We start from the raw sequence: 19,393 nt of genomic DNA on the forward strand, positions 1-19,393 counted from the left end.
ACTTCAATGCCCTCCATTTTACAGTCAAGTTTTATTTTGATTATGAACACTGTTCAGAAGCATTTCACTCAGGTAGTCACAGAAGTGGAAGCACACGGGCTGTGCGATTGGTCTGAGTGTTTCTCAGCTAACTTCGGAACCAGAGGATGGAAGGTGAATCCCACTGCCACAAGGTCCAGCCCCATGGCAGAATCAGCTATTTTGGAGTCTTTCCTGATGTATGTTTGGCCAACGTTCTTTCTAAGACCTCTCCCGATGAAGACTCACACCTTCAGTTCCTCTGTCCATACCTGGCAACATTTGGTCTCTAGCATCTAATGTGAGTAAACTAGTGAGAAATAACAAAAAGCTACAGACAGGGTGAGAGAAGAGTTAAAAGCCTGTGCTGCTTCAGTCTTGTTTTTTCATTACTGTTTGAGCTACATTTTAATCAGTGCTGTGTAAACAATGGTGTTGCTGCCTTCGTGTTTATGAGCAAGATTAACATATTAAGTACGAGTTACAGAGAGTCATTAACAAGTCATCAGTTCTGCCCATTCAGCAGTAATGAACATATGTACTTGTTGCTTTGGAAAGCAAGGAGCTGAACTCCAAGCCATTATTTCTCTTTTAAAGGCACTGCTTACTCAGTGTTCCCAAAGTGTGTCCAGATTTTGGAGGGTGACCAGTGCTGTGCACTGTGAGGTGATGTGCTCCTTGGACAAAATTTCAAAGTCAGGCATCTTAACTCTGGTAGAAGAAGGTATAAGGGATGTAACTGTGATAATTGGTGAGGCACTTCTTGTGCATTTTGAGATATTTATGTACAGAATGCATTCCCACAAATTTTCGAAGTAAAATGATGCTTGCATATTTGGAACCTTGACCCCAAAGTCTTTGAATTTGTTTTAAAGTGGAAACATTGGAAAGTCAGAATTTAACTCTGATTCTTTTTCGTGTTCCCTGCTCACTGGTGAAGAAAGAGTTCTTCCTCTGCCCATGTCTAGTAGTAAATTATTTTTCCAAGGAGCGTCTGGGAAACCCTCCAGTAAATAATTAAGGAATAATATGCCTGGGGACAACATTTATTTCTGACCTCAACAATTTTCATGCTCTGAACCCAATAGGGCTTTTATTTTCTTTCTTGAGAACAGTTAAGTTTTTGCTTGTAATAGTATCTCATGGCAGTAAACCTTTTACCAAGCTGTGGATCTATATTTAAAAAGAAAAATTTAAAAAAGGAAGAGACTTTAAATTCCCTAGAGGAACCTTATTTCTGCCATAGGTTAAATAAAGTCAAACTCTAGAAAAAGTCCAAGCTACACTGAAATAGCAGAACAACCTAATTTAGGTAAGGTGAAAAGAGTTGTTCTAGTAAGAGACATGAGGATATGGTTTTCCTTGCTCTGCTGAATGAATACACTGACACAGCTCATACCTGTAATTTCCTGGTGTTAGTATTTCTTTGTCCACATAACTCCTTACTTATAGCCATGATTACATCATCTCAAAATCAGAGAGAAGAAAAGCATAAATTCGTGAATATTAGGAAAGCACTAAGACATTGCAAGTTTCACCGAGAAAAGACCAGGACTGAGTGTGACAGTCACAGGTAATTACACTCAAACAAGAAGTGTAAAGGCTGAAAACAGTGTCTTAACTCCTGTGTAGAAAAAAACCCCAAACTATATTACTGCTCTGATGGGAGCAATATATCTGTTCATTGACTATTTCATGTGATTATAGGAGATCAGAGACTGAAGCTGGTATAACGTGGCTCTATATGCAATATCCCCAACAAGCATGACCGACGTTACCTGCCAGTCTGTTTAATAAAAGAGGATGTGTGTTTTAATAAGGTTTTGTACATCCTAAATAGGGAAGTATTTGGAGAGACACATGCTCTCTCAGCAGGGCTCTTGCAGACATGCAGAGAGGACAATGGAGTGCTGCCTTTTAAGTTAGAAAAATTGCTTGCTGTTACTTAATTGACAACTTAGTGGGGGTGAGTATTTTGGCAGATATCTGGAGGAGACTATAATTTTTTGAGTCCTGAAAGTAGTGCTTGTTAGTTATATTCTCACACTGACAACATAACCGACAGGTTCCTGTGCCTGTTGACAGCTAGTTTTGTCTTAAAAAGAATTTATGGATCATCAGGATTTCATTTTTTTTCCCTTATACCTTATCTTCAAAGATTTAATTTCTCATGTGCTCAGTAATCTAGAATTTCGGTTCAATGAGCAGTTGCAGCTGGTGAAAGTCTCAACTTCATTTAGGTAAACCTGGGCTTTGTTATGGGTTAAAGCAGCTCTGGAACTGCTAAGCAGCATGTGCCTCTACAAACCAATCTACTCTGCTTGCTTCAACCCTGTGCTGTGCAAGGAGATTGTACTCAAGTGTTCAAAAAAGAAAAAAACCAAACAGTGCTTACTGTTGAAACAGCAAGGGCAGAAAGGCCATGGTGGCATTCTTCCTGGTTGGAAGAGTGACACGGGGTGGAACAACAGCTCTGTTACTTTGAAGCTAGTCCATTTGATAACTGACATTGTCAAAAAGAGGAGTGACTGTCCCATCTTTCCACTCGATGAGGATCTCTCCGTGCCTCAGGGAAGGGGAGCGGGATGGTGGGAGGTACGGCTGGGGACCCCTCCGTAAGGGAGTTGGCTCCCGTAGGTCAACTCTGCTGCTGTTGGCTGGAGAGGTCTTCAGGGCGGAGAGGATTTTCTTCTTCCTAGGAGGAGAGAGAAGAGGGCACGTAACTGCACCTGCCTGTTACTTGGTGGCTTCACTGGTAATGCCACATCCTCCAGGGTGGTGAGAGCTGTGCAGGAGAGGAGCAGCCAACTCCAGTGGCTGCATTTGGATGGTTTAGTGAGTGGGACAGATAAATGGGGTGGCAGAGAGGAGGTATCACCAAGGGTGACATCACTGGTGAGCAGACCCATCTGCTGAGAGCCAGAGACTTCGGGTGTGAGGTGGAGAAGGGCAGTGCCACAAGCAAGACTTTTTGTTTTGAAATGCTCAAGTTTTGTTTTAAAGTACTGTTCATGGCAGGCTGAATGAACCTGAATGTCACTTACTTGTTGTAGTGAACATTGAGTGTCAGTATTATTAATCCCAGTATGAATGCCAAGGGGCTGAGGACCAGCATGGCTGTCTTCCAGTTGGTGCCTGAAAGGGTATCATAGAAAGCATCAAGTGTTTGCTGTACCTGTCCCTGCTTTTATGCAATACCCACAATTGACACAAAAAAGCACCTGTAATGTCTCTAAAGACTGGCAGATACCAGGAAAAGTGTTTTGTCTATAAGATCAACCTCTTACAGCTGCTTTACACTACACAGCACCCCTCTATTGAAAATGTCCACAAAAGGATTTCTTTTTTGCTGTGAAGACAATAATTATTTGTGCTTCTCCTCTCTGCAGCTTTCTGATACAAAATAGGAAGTGCTGGGGGAAGGCAGCAGAGCTCGTAGGTAGGTATCTAATTCTTCTGATGAGCTGAAGTAAAGCATTTGCATGTTTTTACTCACTTTTTTACTCCAGGCCTGTGGAGATTTGTTTAATCTTTAAAAAGAGTATTTCTGACAGGTAATTTGGTGCCCTACTTCCTACTGAGCATCCTCAGCAGTACCCAGGGGAATGTAACTCTGTTGTGATGGGAAGGACAGGAGCACTGATGAACCTTCATTTACCTGGTCCCTTCCTCCTCTGGCTGATCCCTGGACCTACCTGCAAGCCTGGCTCCAGTGTTTTTTCCTCGATTTCCATGCTTCTTAGAGTGATTCTGGGATACATCTAGGGGAAGAAGCAGAGAGACTCAGATTAGAAGCTTCCAGTTGGACCAGAGAAAACACCAAATTCCTCCTGGGGCTGCACTGTAACCACAAATACCCTTTGTATGGACCCAGAAGGGAAAAGGAAACTGTATTGTTCCTTGGTGTTCCCTATCCGCTGGTATTTGTTGCTCCTAAAACATCTAATGGCTGTGCCTGCAGGTTAAGGCTATGGCCATATCAATGAACTGCTTGCCAAGGGAAAACACCTCAGTGTGTTTATGAAAGCAGTCCGTGGTACACATGGAAGTTCTTCAGAAGTCCTCAGAGCACTGAAAATAGTTGAGTAACCTCTGAGTGCTGCCCACACTTTCCTTCCTGCTGTTCTCACATATGCATTTAGAAAAGTGCTCACCCTCATTTGCTGGGAGCTGTGCCTGTCTGGTCCTTATTGGAGACACTGTGCTGTTCCATTTGTTAGCCAGAGGTGGGTCAGTCGAGATCACAGGAGACTCTCTGTCCACGGCATCGATCTTTGATGAATCGATGGTTTTAGCTTGGAAGAAAATAAAGCAAAGATCTGTATGATTATCATTTACTTTTTGTACAGGAACCTGAATATGCTCAATGCCCAGCAAGGAAAGGGAACCCATTCCTGCTGTTTTGATCCTCTGCCCTGCAAGGCAAACAGATGTGGTGCAGTAGGAATCACCTCCTCCTGTGCATCAGTGGCTTTCAGTTCTCACAGATTTTAAAGGTGAAATGAACATCTCGGGACTGAATCAACAACCAAAGCAGAGCTTGTTTTCTGGTGGTAAATACGCTCATTGGTCTAAAAAGTATGAGTGCAACACCAGCTATTAAAGCATGACGTGTGAGGAAGAGGCAAGAGGAAGAATCACAGCTACTACCAACTCTGCAGATGAAAAAATGGGATCAAGAGGGTGCTAAGTAGTCCATACCTCTTGCAGGGCTCAGCAACTTCCTTTGCCTTCGAGTCCTACTGCAGAAGTAGGGCAAGTGGGAAAGCAGCTGCTGCTAGAGGGGAGGTTGTGGGAATTCCTGGGGCAGCAATTCACCCCTCTCCTGCACTGATATGTGTGGCAAGATCAAAAAACCCATGTCTTCAGGGCTCCCTGCTGCCTATCTGACCCCTATCCCCTCCTGTGGCATCTGTGGTTACACAAGTGTAATTTATTGAGTGAATAACTCGCTGAGGTAGAACTTCTCTGTCGATGATCAACTGAAACTTGGATACGAAATGCCTAAACAAACACATAGGACTTTGATGTTGTTAGTGAGTGATCAGAGGTTCCCTCCAGTAGACTGAACCATGGGATTGATAGGATAATTATTAGTTTGCATGAGACGCACTAACTGGCACAACCTGATTCAAAGCCTGCTCAGTGTTTACCCTCACAGCCTTATTTGAGGATCCTGGCTCAGAGGCAGCCCTGGGCTGCCAGGAACAGTGCCTTGGGGAATGCAAACTCTCTTTTCACATGCCTTTTTCCCATATCTTAAATGTTCCACGCATTTCCTAGCCTATATTTAACTAGCCTGTTATGGTATCTGATTTGTATGGTCCATATTTAACTTCATGCTAAACAAAACACTACTTGTGACTACAGTGATAATTACATGTTAACCTTCTAGTTGGCTAATTAAAAACCTTGGGGGAAAGGCCACTGTATCTTCACATGGCAGCCCAAACAGCTAATGTATCTGTTTTTATTAAAAATTAGATATAACCTCTTTGTGTCGAAAGGTTATACTCATAATCCATCTGCTTATGCCAACCAGATTCATCAATTTTCTCTTTACTCATTTCTACAAAGCTCAAAATCTCTTTGGACCATCAACCTTAAAGTAAGGAATAGCCTCCTGTAAGGGGAATAATTTCCCCTCAGGAAGGTTGAGAACGTCATAACCTACAGAGGGGACAAACAAACCCAGAAAAGCCACTACAAACACCAGCTTTTTTCTGGTACCTGGAGTGGAGGGAAGGAGAGGATGAGGGGAGGAATTGAGTGTGATTTTCAGGTCTCACTTCCGTCCAGAAATTTACGAGAAAAGTCCTGAAATCACCATTCTTTACAGAAGGGATTAAATGGAAGAGAGAAACATACTGGACCATGAATTATCAGTGGTCAGCAGTGGGCTTCGCTGAGCATGTGACAAATGATGACAGTCATTGTGGCACAGTGACTATGCCTATTGTCTTTTAGCCTCGTGTCCAACACCTAAAACCATGACAGGAGCAGGGTTTCTACCCTTTTTGTGTCCTGTCTAGGCAGAGGCTAGTGAACACTCATGAAGGGAGAGACTAGATTCTCTTAGCAAAGATCAAGGGCATGAAACTGATAATATAAACCAGATTTTTTGTAATTTTTGATGTCGTCTTCTAGGATTTCTCACTGCAAAGGCAGAGCAACACACTGCCTCCCTCGACTTTCTGTGTTCACTAATCTCTGTGTGGTTACTTCAGGCACTGGGAGCAAGGTTCACTTCTGAGGCTCATGACAACACAGAATGAAGGTTAGAATTATGGTTTCATTAGTGAAACGTGCATTGTTCGAGGGAGATAACTGTACCTTATATAACAATTCTGATTTCAAATAACAATTTCTGATTTCAAATATAGCTACTTCTCAATGATTTGTACAAGTTTAAAAGAGATTTTCAGCTACCTCCAGTTGTCTTGTTACCAAAAATGACCTCCCAACGTACCAAAAGCCCTTTGAAAGACTAAAGCACCTGACCTTGTGGGACTGTCTTCATTGTTCTGGGCTTGGGAGGCTCAAGCAATTTCAACTATTACTGGCTACGGGCACCTGAAATATTATGTGCGTTCTGAAATATTTGCCTGTCATCAGAAATGCAGCTGGGGTTTAGAGACCTGATCCTGTAAGGTAGTGTGAGCTTTCTGGAAAACACTGAACAGAAGCTACTGGGGGAGCCAGTGGTACCAAGTGGGGCTGAGCTGGAGCCATCTGGTATCTCTCCAGATGGGGCTGAAGTGAACATGAGTTAGAATGATGGATGCAAGCCCAGTGTTAGGTGGCTTGGGTGACATGTAAGTTAGATGTTATCTGATGCTAAATCTACCTCATCTTACTTTCATAGATCCACACACGTGTGTCTACATCTTGTTGTGTTGGCTTGCTGGGTCTCCGAGCTGCTGTCCAGGCAGCAGCACAGATGGTTTCATCTGCTAAAGTCTTCCACCTGCTGAGTTTGTCCTTCTCCCTTGAGACAAAGACCTTGTGGCCTCCTTCCTGGGTGCTGAGGTGGAAGCCCAGACTCTGCAGAGTCAAGTGCCCCTTCTTGCTGCAGGACCATGCCTGGCGTTCCCAGTCTCCGCAGGGCTCCAGCTTGACCAGAGCGTTCTCCCGCGCCTTGTGGGCCGACAGGCACTGCTTCGTTTGGAGGCTGACAATGGTCCTGCTGTCGGGGTCCCAGCTCCACTGCTGCTGCTGGGAATGTGCCTTGCAGCTGGTCAGGCTGATGCTGTTGGTGTTGTGGAGGGAGACACGAATGCACTTTTCCAGGCGGGTGTTCCGTATGAGGAAGCCTTGTCCCTCTGCTACTGCGGTACAATCAGAGCACGGTTTAGTATCTGTGCATGTCTGAGGCAAACGCCTCTTCTGAGCACCAGACATTGTAAATGTCCTGGGGAAGGGGAGAACATAACCCACCAGTCCTTTCCTGGGTGGACATGCCCAGATAAACAGTTCCCTGGGCTTCCTAATTCCCCGGAATGGCATTTCTTTAAAATACAGAGTGTGTAAATAGCCCTGAGCAACGCCAGAGAAAAATAACAGCCCACGTAACTAATGGGGAAAAAAGCTTATACCATCCTTCCAACCTGAACAATTCTATGATTCTGTGAAATACCTGCCTATATATATTTAATTCAGTATTTCAACTGCTATAATTAGGTACCCATCCTTCCCTCCCTCCGAAATGATTAGATGGTTTGGGGTTTTTTCACCTCTATCCGGGTCAGATCTTTCTTATAAAAAAGCAATTGAAATTCCCCCAGTGCTATTCATCTGGGGCCAGCTAGCCACCTTGCACTACACTTTCCATTAAATGGCTTCTGGTGATGTTAAAGCAGTGGTGGGATAAAACCATATTCCATCAGAAATGTGTAAGTATTTGGCTGATGCCGCTCATGTAAGTTTTGAAATTATCTTCTTTTTGGCACACCTGACTTTGGTCTGTGCACCCCAGGCATGAAGGTACCATTTTTAACAACCCCTTTGTAAGAGAGAGACATTACAGCCATCCCACAACAAACATACAGTTTGAAGCAATTTCTGTAATTGCTTGTTGCTTTTAAGAGCAACAGGTCCCAAGATCTCAGATGACTTAGTATGGATATTGTCATGTTATGTGGACAATTGGCCCTGTTTTCAGTATAAAATCGTCAGGTGTGGCCTGTGAACATCCTGAGCAAAATGTTAAATGCCAAACCATCTGTCACTGATGTGGATGTACCTTCTGCTGTGTATTTTATGCCTAAGACAGAGGAATAGAAATAAGTTTCAAGTTTTTGAACATTCTGGAAATCTCTTCATTACAATTAACACATGGTAACTCCCAGCTTTCAGCAGTGACTTTTTTTCCCCTGTTTTCCCCAGGAGCAGACTTATAAAAGCCCCATCAGCAAACAGTGCAGAGCATAAAGAGTAAAAGGACAATGAAAAGTGATGTTAAACAAGAACACTGATTTTATCTAAACTACTTCTGCAGAGTTTCCCCTCCCAGAGCAAAGAACAATACTTTTCTCTGTAGCAAGTATTTGGCTCATACCTGAAAAAATAAGTGACAGTATAAACAGAAGCCAGTACACAATACCAAGGGTATAAACAATAGCTTAAAAGAGCTCTCATGTTTTTCTCTCAGGAAATTCTGGGGTTCTGTTAGATAAATCGTGCCTGGGGGCTGTTAAATCAGAAACAGATCAGGCCTTTCTGCTCCTCCTGAATGCCTGGAGAGAGGCAGCTAGAAACCACAGTACTACTGCACCAGCTCTGAGATGAGGATGGATGTGTCTGCACTGGTATATTGAGTTTCATGGACCTGTGATAGCCACTGATCCAGACAATTTCTGCCAAACCAATGTGCCTAAATGGAAATTAAATTTCTAGGCTGTCTGTGGACAGCTTATGAGTCCTGTTCTCTTTAACCCTTTTTGAGGGTTGGGTGGAGGTAAGATATTTAATGCACTTTGGACTTGAGTTTCTGCCAGTTTCAAAGGGCACGAGAAATATCTCATATATAATCTCCCATAATCCGCGGAAAATTGAAATGGATGAACACAATCCCACCCCTGCCTTTTTTCCCTTGGATCTGAAATCCAGAATTCTCACATCTTTGCTTCAGTTTAACTGTGAGAAACCCATTTCCAAAATAATGATTTGAGAGCTGTCTAAAAAAAGTAACGGGAATATGACGACTGTTCTGGGACAGATAAAACATCTGCTGAGCCCAGGATTTATGCTTAAAATGGTTTTTCTCATGTACACTACATTGTATTTTTCAACTCAGAAGGTAAAAAATCCCATCATTTTGTTGCTTCATCAGTATTATGAGCTCCTTCTGCAGTTCCACACAGTCAACCTCAGTTTTTATTATTCTCAATAATTTTGTGGCATCAGCAAACTTAATTACTTCATTATTCACCCCTTTTGATTTTTGTCAGCACCTGCTGATATCTTCACTCTGCTGTCACCATTGTCAACTTATTCCAGCTCTTTATTCCAACCTGTGGGCTAAGCCTCTCTCTTACTCCATGAGAATGGAGCTTCTTAAGGGCCTTGGTGGAAGAATCTTATCAAAAAGCCTTTTGCAAACACAAGCACAAAGTCTTGGTCAGCTCACCCCATTTATGAGCTCATTGATGCCCTCATGAATGTCAGAAGTCCCCATTACAAAAGCTGTGTTGACTTTTCTCATATTTTTCTGTCTGCCTGTAAATACTGTGCTTTGCTTTCACTGACTTTCCTGGTGCCAAAATCAAGCCTTGTGACCTGTGTCTCCCCAGGCTCTGCAAGGATCCCTCTTGAGGGGGACATCATTGCTGTACTGCAGCCCTTTGGTGCTGAGGTTGCTTTAAATAAGAGTTTACACACCCCTTAGAAGTATAAAAAAATGTCATCTTTAGTTTTCTGTAACTCAGTGTGAATGCCATGTGGGCTGGTCATTTGCCACAGAATTATTTATGATTTTTTTTTTCCTCCTAAAACTTCCTCTGTTGCCAATTTTGCTTGATAACACTCTTCAAACTGCAGAGAGTGACTGCCTGACCATGTCTGAAGTGAGCACCAGAGCCAATGATCCATTCAGCCTTTCTACACTGCCCTACTTTTGGCCTTCTTATATTTTTATTTTTGCCCTTCTTATATTTATGTCAGCTGTTTATTAACCTCCTTACCCCCACCAAATTCCTATTTCAGATGCGTTTGAAAATTTCCGTTGGCAGTTTTTTTGGGCCCTCTCTAGGTTCCTCATCTAAGTCTCTTTCTCCTATGTTTTATTACAGGTTTTATTGTTAAACGTGCCAGAATCTCTGCTGCTTTTTTTCGTTTCCCTACTTGGCAGTGACTGTCCATTTGAAAGTTTTGCGTATTTTTATTACATTTTCAAGAGTGTTGCTGTTTAACCCAGCCAGCAGATGCATGTTTTGCTCTCTTTTGTACAGCCCCTGGTGTTTTATGTTCCACTCTAAAGAACATGCCCCACACAGTTAAAGCTGGAGTATGTTTACTTTGAGATACACGTCAGGCACTAAGAATCTTTACTCAGGAGGCAAAATGACATTCTTTTTCCTGACATTGCCAAGTCCCCACTGTCCAGTGGTCCAGCAAATAAGGCCATCAGCCCTAACATTTTAGGGATATTAACCTGGAGCAACCAGAGCATCCAGTGTACTCCCTGAGGATGGGACTCAGCGTTTTTGGAAAATACGAGCCTTACCCACAGAGCCCAAGTAGATGCCTGCTTTGAGCTGCTCATACTTGAACACTTAGGCCTCTTCATATTTTTAGGTACAAAATAAACAATTTCTAGCAAGGCTCTTGATGCCAGCTCGTTTGTCCTATGATACTGTCTCTCTGTCTGGTTACAAGATAGAAAAAGTAGGCAAATATAGCCCCCTGCTTCTCTGCAGCATGGCCACCCTTGGGACATGCTGTTCCATGTAGGATTAGGAGCAAAAGCCATGCAATGTTCCTAATTAAGGTAATGCCACCAGTAAAGCCTTGGTTACCAGTAATCCCAGTGCGGCTGGGAAAGTTTCTGCTGTTTCTAGGCTTTTCTGCCATTTCTGTGATGGTTTGATAGAAGACACTTGCAAATTGTTTGGGGTGGGTTGTCCTCTCTAAAGGCTCTGTGGAGGGAACCAAGTCAGAGCTGAGCAAGCACAGGTTCCTAAAACATTCCAGGTCACCCAGGAATATCAGCATTGGCTTTGGCCTCTTTTGTCCTCCCTAGTGGGGTTCCTAACACTTGGAAAAATCTTTTAATTAGCTCAAATTCTCTTTGCCAAGTGGGTGTTTTCTGTAGAGAGATGTGTGCTGAGTCACAGTCAGAAATTTACCTTTTCCTGCCTCTACCTGTCCTCAAAGACAGGTATCCATCTGCAGCAGCCATGGCACCTCTCATAGGGACTGCTTTGTGGGGATATCTCACAGCCCAGAAGAGCTCCCAAACGTGTCTCTTTTTGGGTACCACCGTGTGACAGCAGCTTATCCCGAGTGACCCAGGTAGTGGCAACAGTGGCTGGGAGAAATGTCTCCAAGCTGTCTGCTGCTTCCACCCAAAATGAAGACAGCCCTAGGGGGTACCTGCACCATGGCTGAGAAACCTCAGGTCCTGCAGGACCATGGCCTGACTTACTGGTGAGATAACCCAGAGAGTTTTCTGCTCATGTTTATCTACCTCCACTCTTCTCCACTGCAGCAGATCTTATCTTTTCCACAGAGCATACACCAATGGAGACTGACCCACACAATTCTCATATATATTCCATGTTTGTCTCCTTGCATAACTCCCCTGAATATCAGCTCTCCCAGGCCCCTCTTGCCTTCTTGGACTATTGCAACGGTTCAAAGAGCATGAGATGGGAAGAGGCTTTGGAAGACTCACATCCTCTCAAGCTGCCCTGACAGCAATGCTGGTCTTTGCCCTAGCTCTAAAAAGAGATGCGAAGGACTCCAGTTCCTACCAGAAATAGCTCCAGCCCAAAAGAGGTAAAATTTAACCAGAAAATATGGGAAAAACCATCTTTAGCTGCACAGACATTGTGGTGATGAGGACAATACCACTCCATACAGTGCTACTAATTATGGTACTACTCGTACTACTCCCTTCAGGCAAAGATACAAATGAGATGATGCAGTAGCAGAAAAGGGAAACTCCCAGTTAAGGCAAGAGGATTCCTGGTGCAGGTGTTGACATTGCTCTCTTTTGATCACTTGTAGGAATATTACATTGAATCGAACTGAGGCAATCAGTTTGAACTGCTGTCGGGTGTAGACAAACAGGGCCCCGAGTAAGTGAGTAGGAGCAGAGCTGAACACAGCCCATCAGCAAATCCTTCGTATGGAAACATCTCCTTCCATGCAAAGGAGCAAGCCCCTGTCTGCTGCCCATGCAGGACTCCAGCCCAGAGCTGTGGGATGAAGAAATTAAAAGCAGCTGGAAGGCACTTGCTGTCCTAAGAGAAGTATGATGGTATGTGTTTGGTCAAAGACAGGAAATTCAGATGTGCACAAGGGAGTGGTGAAATTGGCACTCTGTTTTCTGTTTTTATAACCAATACCAGCATGGCAGGAGGTGAGATTAAGTAATTTTTTTTTTGCAGAACTGCTGTTGACTGGAACCATTTGCTTTATTTTGCCCCAGTCCTCCCTCAGCCTCCAACTGTACTTGCTTGATGTAAAGTTGAGACACACAAATGACCGTGGCAGTTCAGTGCATGTGGCCAATTTCCCTATGGAGAGGATGATGCTGGATGGAGCCTGGTGGGTCCCTGCTGGAGAGCAAATAGGCTTCTGCCCAGCAGAACAGGCAGAACTGCAGCTGGGTGAGCACAGCAGCCGTAGGAAAAGAAGGAATGTTTGGGGCATGGGAAAAAAAAATCTATAAATGATGGGAAGCTGGGGAAGTTGGAGACGTCACCACAAAGCTGGTGCAAGTGGGGAAAACCAGTCCCTGGGAGGATATGGTGAGTGTCTATAAAATCCAGAGAGATCTGGAAAGGATGGACAGGGGCTGTCTGGTCAAGGACTGATCCCAGATGGGACGGGGGTTGCCAAGGGACGGCTCACAGTGTGCAGGAGGTGGTTCTGTACCCAGGAGTTGTGCATCCTTGCTGCCAGGGAGAGTCTGCACAAGCCAGCGGAGGAGATCTGATAGCTACTGAAGAGTTAAACACACTACAGTCAGGAAATCCCCCAAGCTGAAAATAGTTGGAGACTAGAAAATTAAAGGGGGAGGAGAAGTGTCCTATAAGCTTGGCTTTTCTGCCTCTTCAATTGCTTAGGGCTGTCTTTTGAGGTTGAGACATGAGGGATCAGGGATCAGCCAGCACTGCCATGGGCTTGAGGGAGAGGAGAGTGGCTCCTAAGATATGAGATCAGGCCAAAATGCCAAGCAGAGCCACCACCAGCCTCACACTTAGTGCATGAGGATCCAGAGTAGGTGTTGAATGCAGTCTTATTTCAGCAGTTTTCTTTCTGTCTGTATAGACACAAATACTTCTGGTGCCCAACTTCCCTTCACCCACCCACCCCCACGTCACAGAGTCACCATTAGGTTTGACTTTCTAAGAAAACACTTTAGCTCCCTCCCTGCTTGCAGGTACTGTCCAAAGAAACAGCTGTCGGGACCAGCTTAGGCAATTCCAGGATTTTCAGTTTCCAGCAGGAAACCAAACCCTCAAAGGTCTGTTGACAGCAAGCACCTCTGTCCTGTCAGCAGCCTTAAAACTCAGCAGCCTCAAAACTCAGCAGCCTCAGGCAGGAGGGAATGGAGAGAGGCTGCTGCAGGGGGAGATCAGCCCCAAGCAAGAACATGTTTGTGCTCTGCTCTTTGAGCTTCTTTGGGCACTGCCAGGTGTTGGGAAGATAAATTCCTTTCTGGCAAAACAGTTGTGGTTTTATTAGTGGTCTGGCTGAAATGCAGCAGTTTGAGCACATGTTTCACGGAAAGCATTACACTGGAAAGGAAAAGAAATGTCCTGTGATCCTCCATACTTTACGAATAAAATACAGCCATGAGGCTCCTGTCGTGTGGCAACAGAAAAAAATCACTTTCTTCTAACACTGGACAAGATCTGCATTTGAGGGAGAGAAAGAGCAAGACCCTAAAGGCTGCTCTGCTTTCCTAACATCCCACCATGGTTTCATCTCCAGGTCTTAACTAGATCTCCTCTAACTTTTAAAAGATGCACATGTATTGTCACCCCTTAATAGTACAGTGACATACCCTCAGCCTGGGGCTTTACAAAATGAAAGACTCAGTTCACTGGATTTACCCTAATTGGAAAAAATAGCAGAAGTCAAACCTGTAGGAGTACAAACCTGTCCTTTGACCTGGGTGCAGAGGAAAATAAGGGCTGGCTGCTCAAAGCATCCCAGGGAACATGCACATAGAGATTGTGGAGCAGGGAACAGAAAGTAGCTTGTCAGAGCTGCCAGTCTCAGGGTTGTCTTTAAGCCATAAACATCCCAGCTTTGCAACCCAAATAGCTGTAGTCCTCTGGTCAAGGGATTTTGAACAGCTCTGAGCAGGTAACCTGTAAAACTGCAGGGCTGTTCTCTCAGATTCAGAGTCTGAATGAGCCTTGAAGCACTTCAGGGATTTATTTCAATGAGTCCCTTTCAACCTGACATCTCAGGAATAATAAAAAGGGAAGTGCTTATTAGCTCGGGGAGTTTTTCTTTTCAAGGGAAATAGATCTGCCCAGTGCCCACGATGGGATGGGTGAGACCGCAGGCAGCACCACTGCCGGGTAGCTCTTCCTGGGCAGTGCCGCTCTGGCTCTGCAAGATAACACTCCATAGGACTTCTGCTTTTCTCATCTACCCATGCATGTCAGAACCAAGGCTGCTTGGGTGCAAAATACTCCTGTGTACGTTACAGGGTTTGAGCAACCTCAGAAAGCAGCTGAATGTTAACACGAACCACTACCGGGTCTGTTCCACGGAGATGAGCAGTGCAGACACTGCAGCTTCCCAGCACCTCCTCCTCCTAGACCCCCACCACAAGAGGAGGACAATTACATCGAGGTCCTGCTGCCCTTCCCACCACCCTCTTTCATGCTGCCAGCATGTTCTGAGCCCACTCACTTCTCCTGGGAAGGGGCAGATGGGGCAGGGAAGTCCTTAGGAAGTCACTTAGTGCCTGCCTCCCTCCCAGAGCAGGTTCATTCATCCACCATTCTTAGCACTTTAAAAGCACTTTATAAAAGTGGCTGGCATGACGCTGTGGTGTCCCTGGCCCAACCATCCCTGCACCTTGCCAGCCTGTCCCTCACTCTTCTGTAGCCCTGTGTTTAATACCATTTTAGATGCTGCCCTGAAATGTGCCTGGAAGCACTTGTTTTACAGCTAGTGGGTTCAGAGCTTTGCAGCCCAAGCAACAGTTCAGCAGAAAAGCAGGTTAAAACCTGGAAGGCAGTTCTCTTCCTACTTTACAGCTACCCCGAAGGAGGAGAAACTTACCCTCAAGCCAAGGAAGAAGACAAATACAGCCCAGGCTCAGCCTGAAAAGCTCCATGGTCTGCCAGCACAGCGGGGGAGAAGGAGCCCCCAAAGCCTCTTGCCCACGAACAGTGCCAGGCAGCTCACTTTTCCCCCTTTCTCTGTCATTCACAGCAGAAAAACCTGCTGGGACGAGAAAAACTCTTTTGTCTCAGCACTGAAGGCTTGGCAGCCGGCTTATCAGCAAAGGATCAGCTTGGAGACACGGTCCCGCTCAGCAGTTATCCCTTAGGAGAAATCATATGACAAGCCAGGATGGGGGGGGACACTGGACTGAGATGCTCGTGGCCGCCGAGCTTGGCTCCTTAGCAGCAGCAGTTGCTCCCAGCAATGACAAGTGCATGCTAAGCAGGCTGGCAGGCTGCCTTCCCGGGGCTGGGAGCAGAGGAGGATGCAGGGGTGGCCTGGCAAGGAAAAGCAAATTTCTGCAGGAATGCCCCGAGGGGCGTTGGATGCGCCTGCTGAAACCTTTCACTTGGCTGTGCTGTCATAGGGTCGTTTTCTCTTTAGAGAGAATTATCCCCACCAAGATGATTTTAGGGACTGTCACAGTTCCTGGCAGAGATAAAACCTCACAAACCAGCTGTGGGAGTCCTGGAGCCGGAGGGTGATGGAAGGGGGAGTTGAGCTCCTGGATGGGGAGCAGGGTCTTGCTGCAGGTCTGCCCTGATGGTCACCTCAAGGGTTGCTTGGGTCGAGTTTGGCTTTTCATGCATCAGTTTGGGCTCTGCACAGTGGGGAAACCACACATCCCTCCCAGAAGAAAAGCAGCAAAGGCTGACAGGTGAAACAGCAGCAAGAGCTGTAATTTTGCTAGTGAGATACTCCCATTCAGCCACATCCTTTCCTTTCTGTCCCATATGCTGGCTGGGGTCATTCTCACCTGGGGTCATTCTTGCCTTTTAAGTGTCTCAAAAACACTTAAAAATGGTGGTTTCACTTTTACTTTTGGTGTCCAGTCCTAGCTGGCACCAATGTTGCATCTCCCAGCTCTGCCTGTGAGGCCAGGAGTCACTTGGAGGGCTGGGAGTTGCTTCCTTTAGTGGCCAAGCTGTCAAACTAAAACAGCACAGTATTGGCATTTATGCAAGGGCATAGGCTTAGGCCATAGCCTTGCAATGGTGCAACTCTCTCTTTGCCCAGCCCTGGGATGATGGCTCCCAGCTTTCCCACTATCAGAAGGGGGATCTGGCTTCAAAGTAGTCTGGCTTCTTCACAGGTGGATCTGCATATAGCAAGGGATATCCTGTGATCAATCAAAGGGGAAGGCTGGGGTAAATTCTTACCCTGGTGGGGTTGCTCCTGCCTGTCTGCAGCACTGTGCTCAAGAAAAATATCACAGAACTGGTTTCTTTGTGATTACTGGTTTCTTTTCCCTGTGGAAATGGGTCAAGCTGCACTAAATACCGGGCATTTTTAATTTTAAAAGGCATGACTGGGACTGAAAATGCAAACACTCTCCAGTGCGTTGTTGGGTGAGTGTGTCCCTCCCACAGGAGAAGGAGGAGAGGAAAGAGCTCAGGTTGAAGAGGCCTCTCCATTGGATGGAGAACACTGAAGCAAATATCCTGGTAAAGAGGTCACTGTTCTTTTCTACCATGGATCCTGCTACTGCTTTTATCCTGAGAGCTGGCATACCTCCTGTTTCTCCTCCTGGCCCTTCTGTCTGTTTCATACAAGGGAACCAGAGGCATGGAGAGGTTGTGATCCGCCCAAAGCCATGAAGTTTGCCTTGGAGCTCCTAAAGCCCAGATTTATCCCAATCCACTCAGTTGCAGTTGCTTTTAAGCACCCAGCAAGCCTTTCCCTGTGTGTGCCTGGGGTTGTCCTCCTTCTGCCAGACAGGGGCTCTCAGGCATTTTTGCTGTAGGGTTGGCATGGGAAGGACCATGCAGGGTCAGGCTACAGGTGCAACCCCAGGCCTGAATCCACCAGAGTCCCACAGAGGATGCTGAGCGAAAACTGAGAAAATAGTGTGTCCCCTACTCTTTTCCAGCCCAGGATTTCCCAATCCCACCATGTTTAGCAGATTTTTTGCCTCTGCATGATAAGCAGCTCAGATTTTGCCCTGGGCAAGGCCCTGTCACCTCCTTGAGGAGAATGATCACAATCCCATTCCCACTGCTTCCCTTCTTTCTGCAGATATTTAATCTTGCCAGGACCTTCCTTCTTATTCCGAGTCCCCTCTTTTCCTGTTGAGGGTCTTTTAAACTCTGTGCAAAACCTTCAGGAAATCCAGGGGGTTTTCTTCTACAGGGTGTGATTCGAGCTTTTTGAAGGGTATCTTCTTGCTTCAAATAACCAAGAGGTTATTTGAAGCAGGTTAACAGAGGTTAACCTGCTGTTAAGCCATACTCACTTCCTTGCCCTAAGGAAAGAAAGGAATGGAAGGAAAAGTCTTCATCTTCTGTGTCATTAATGAAGATATTAAATACCACTGGTCCTGCTACGAACTCCTGAGAGATCCAATGGCAAATCTTTTTTTATGGCTTTGGCAATCCCTTAATGAGATGCAGGATGTTCAGGCTGCTACTGAACAAACCTCTGACACCAGATTGAGGAGACCCCAAACCAGAAACCAATGCCCTATATAAGCCCTGGAAAAAAGTGGTCAGTCTTTCTGTCAGCACAGACTAAAAGGAATCAGCTGAACATCAGACACTGAGATTTTTAGGGTTTCAGGACACAATTTTGGCTTTATTTCTTTTAAATGCAAGAAAGTCTTTTCATATGCAATTGCTCTGTAGCCTTAGAGCCCATTCTTCCCCAGTGCATTGCCTTGCTTATGGCACAGTGCAGCCTCATGCATAGGGATGCTTTCTTCAAATAGTTTCCACAGCCTTTCCTGGACTGTCCCTAGGAGACAGCAAACTATTTTCCAACTGTGGCCTCTCCCATGTGGAGCAGGATAGTCCTGTAATTGCTGGCTCTCGGTCACGTAATTTCCATGTCAGTTAGTCCTTGCCAACTAAGTCCCATGGAACAGCCTTGTTCTTGTCTCCATCGTCAGTTTGGTGGGTGCATTGCTTTTTCTCATCATTTTGCAGCTCATGGTGAATTTAATCAGAGTGAAGCGACCATCAAGTGAAACATCATCTCCTGATGGTGGCATGGTACTAACCACCAAATCTTCAGACACCGGGGTCACTCACCAGACACTCAAATGCAGCCCTGTCTGGTCTGGGACAGGCACTGCTTTTCAGCACACAGCAGCTTGGGGAGTAAGCAGAGACGAACATTTCACCAGCCTAAAACTTTCAGGGTGCTCAGGAACAGCATGGCCATCTGTTAGGTTTTGACTTCAGTCTTGGAGCCAGCAAGGTACTTTAGGACACTGGGGATGCCAGCAAGCAGCTTAAAATCCGAGCTCAATTCTGTACCCTTATTGTCATCCCAGAACAGAAATGGCAAAACTTGCACTGGGTCTGCAGGGTGAGAAGGACTGGGGTTCTGAGGGGCTCCCTGTTTGTTTGGCATTTTAGGAGTGAAATCTTCCTCTCTCCCTGGGTAATGTCCTTCAGGCAAGGTGCAAATGCTCATTAGCTTTCTTTTCAGCTCTCTGGCCTATCGCAGGTTTTCTCTGCAGTGAAACCTTTGTTCACAGAGAAGCACTCGCCATTGAATATTTATGAAAATAACCACAGTAAAGATCCTGTACCTCCAAGAAGGGATGCAGAAGGAAAAAGGTATTTTTACATACCAAAATTCTCCCATGGCTGGGAAGTGGAGCTGGTCTGGGATAAAGCAACAGCTCCAGAGATGCCTGGTTTAGATGTGTCCTTGCAGATTTGCTCCTGGTCCCATGTGAGCAGCAGGCTGAGACCATGGGGATCCCAGAGCAGATGTGCTCAGTCTGCCTGAG

General features: G+C 45.4%; 2 protein-coding genes across 5 annotated transcripts in view; one reads left to right on the forward strand and one right to left on the reverse strand.

The window, feature by feature from the left end:
- The window catches only part of LOC135406873 (myogenesis-regulating glycosidase-like), a 33,646-nt gene that overhangs the window by 4,394 nt on the left and 9,859 nt on the right, over positions 1-19,393 (forward strand). The window lies entirely within an intron of this gene.
- LOC135406878 (uncharacterized) lies at positions 13-15,844 on the reverse strand. 2 transcript variants are annotated; one of them, XM_064641410.1, is made up of 6 exons: positions 15,493-15,844; positions 6,876-7,343; positions 4,173-4,313; positions 3,714-3,779; positions 3,063-3,153; positions 13-2,713 (listed from the first exon to the last, which is right to left on the reverse strand). In XM_064641410.1, exons 1-6 carry the CDS (start codon positions 15,545-15,547, stop codon positions 2,506-2,508), a joined length of 1,029 nt encoding a protein of 342 aa, XP_064497480.1. In that variant the 5' UTR covers positions 15,548-15,844; the 3' UTR covers positions 13-2,505. The 2 variants fall into 2 exon arrangements, with proteins under 2 accessions (XP_064497480.1, XP_064497479.1); XM_064641409.1 differs by having other exon boundaries at positions 6,876-7,346; positions 15,493-15,843.

Source organism: Pseudopipra pipra, chromosome Z, assembly GCF_036250125.1.
Source record: "Pseudopipra pipra isolate bDixPip1 chromosome Z, bDixPip1.hap1, whole genome shotgun sequence".
Classification (NCBI taxonomy): domain Eukaryota; kingdom Metazoa; phylum Chordata; class Aves; order Passeriformes; family Pipridae; genus Pseudopipra; species Pseudopipra pipra.

Excerpts from the sequence above, each read along its gene's own strand:
- LOC135406878 (XM_064641409.1), bottom strand. The coding sequence starts at position 15,547 with ATGGAGCTTTTCAGGCTGAGCCTGGGCTGTATTTGTCTTCTTCCTTGG. Across the intron at positions 3,154-3,713 it reads CACTGGAGCCAGGCTTGCAG|GCACCAACTGGAAGACAGCC; the intron begins GTAGGTCCAGGG and ends ATACCCTTTCAG. Across the intron at positions 2,714-3,062 it reads CTCAATGTTCACTACAACAA|GAAGAAGAAAATCCTCTCCG; the intron begins GTAAGTGACATT and ends CTCTCCTCCTAG.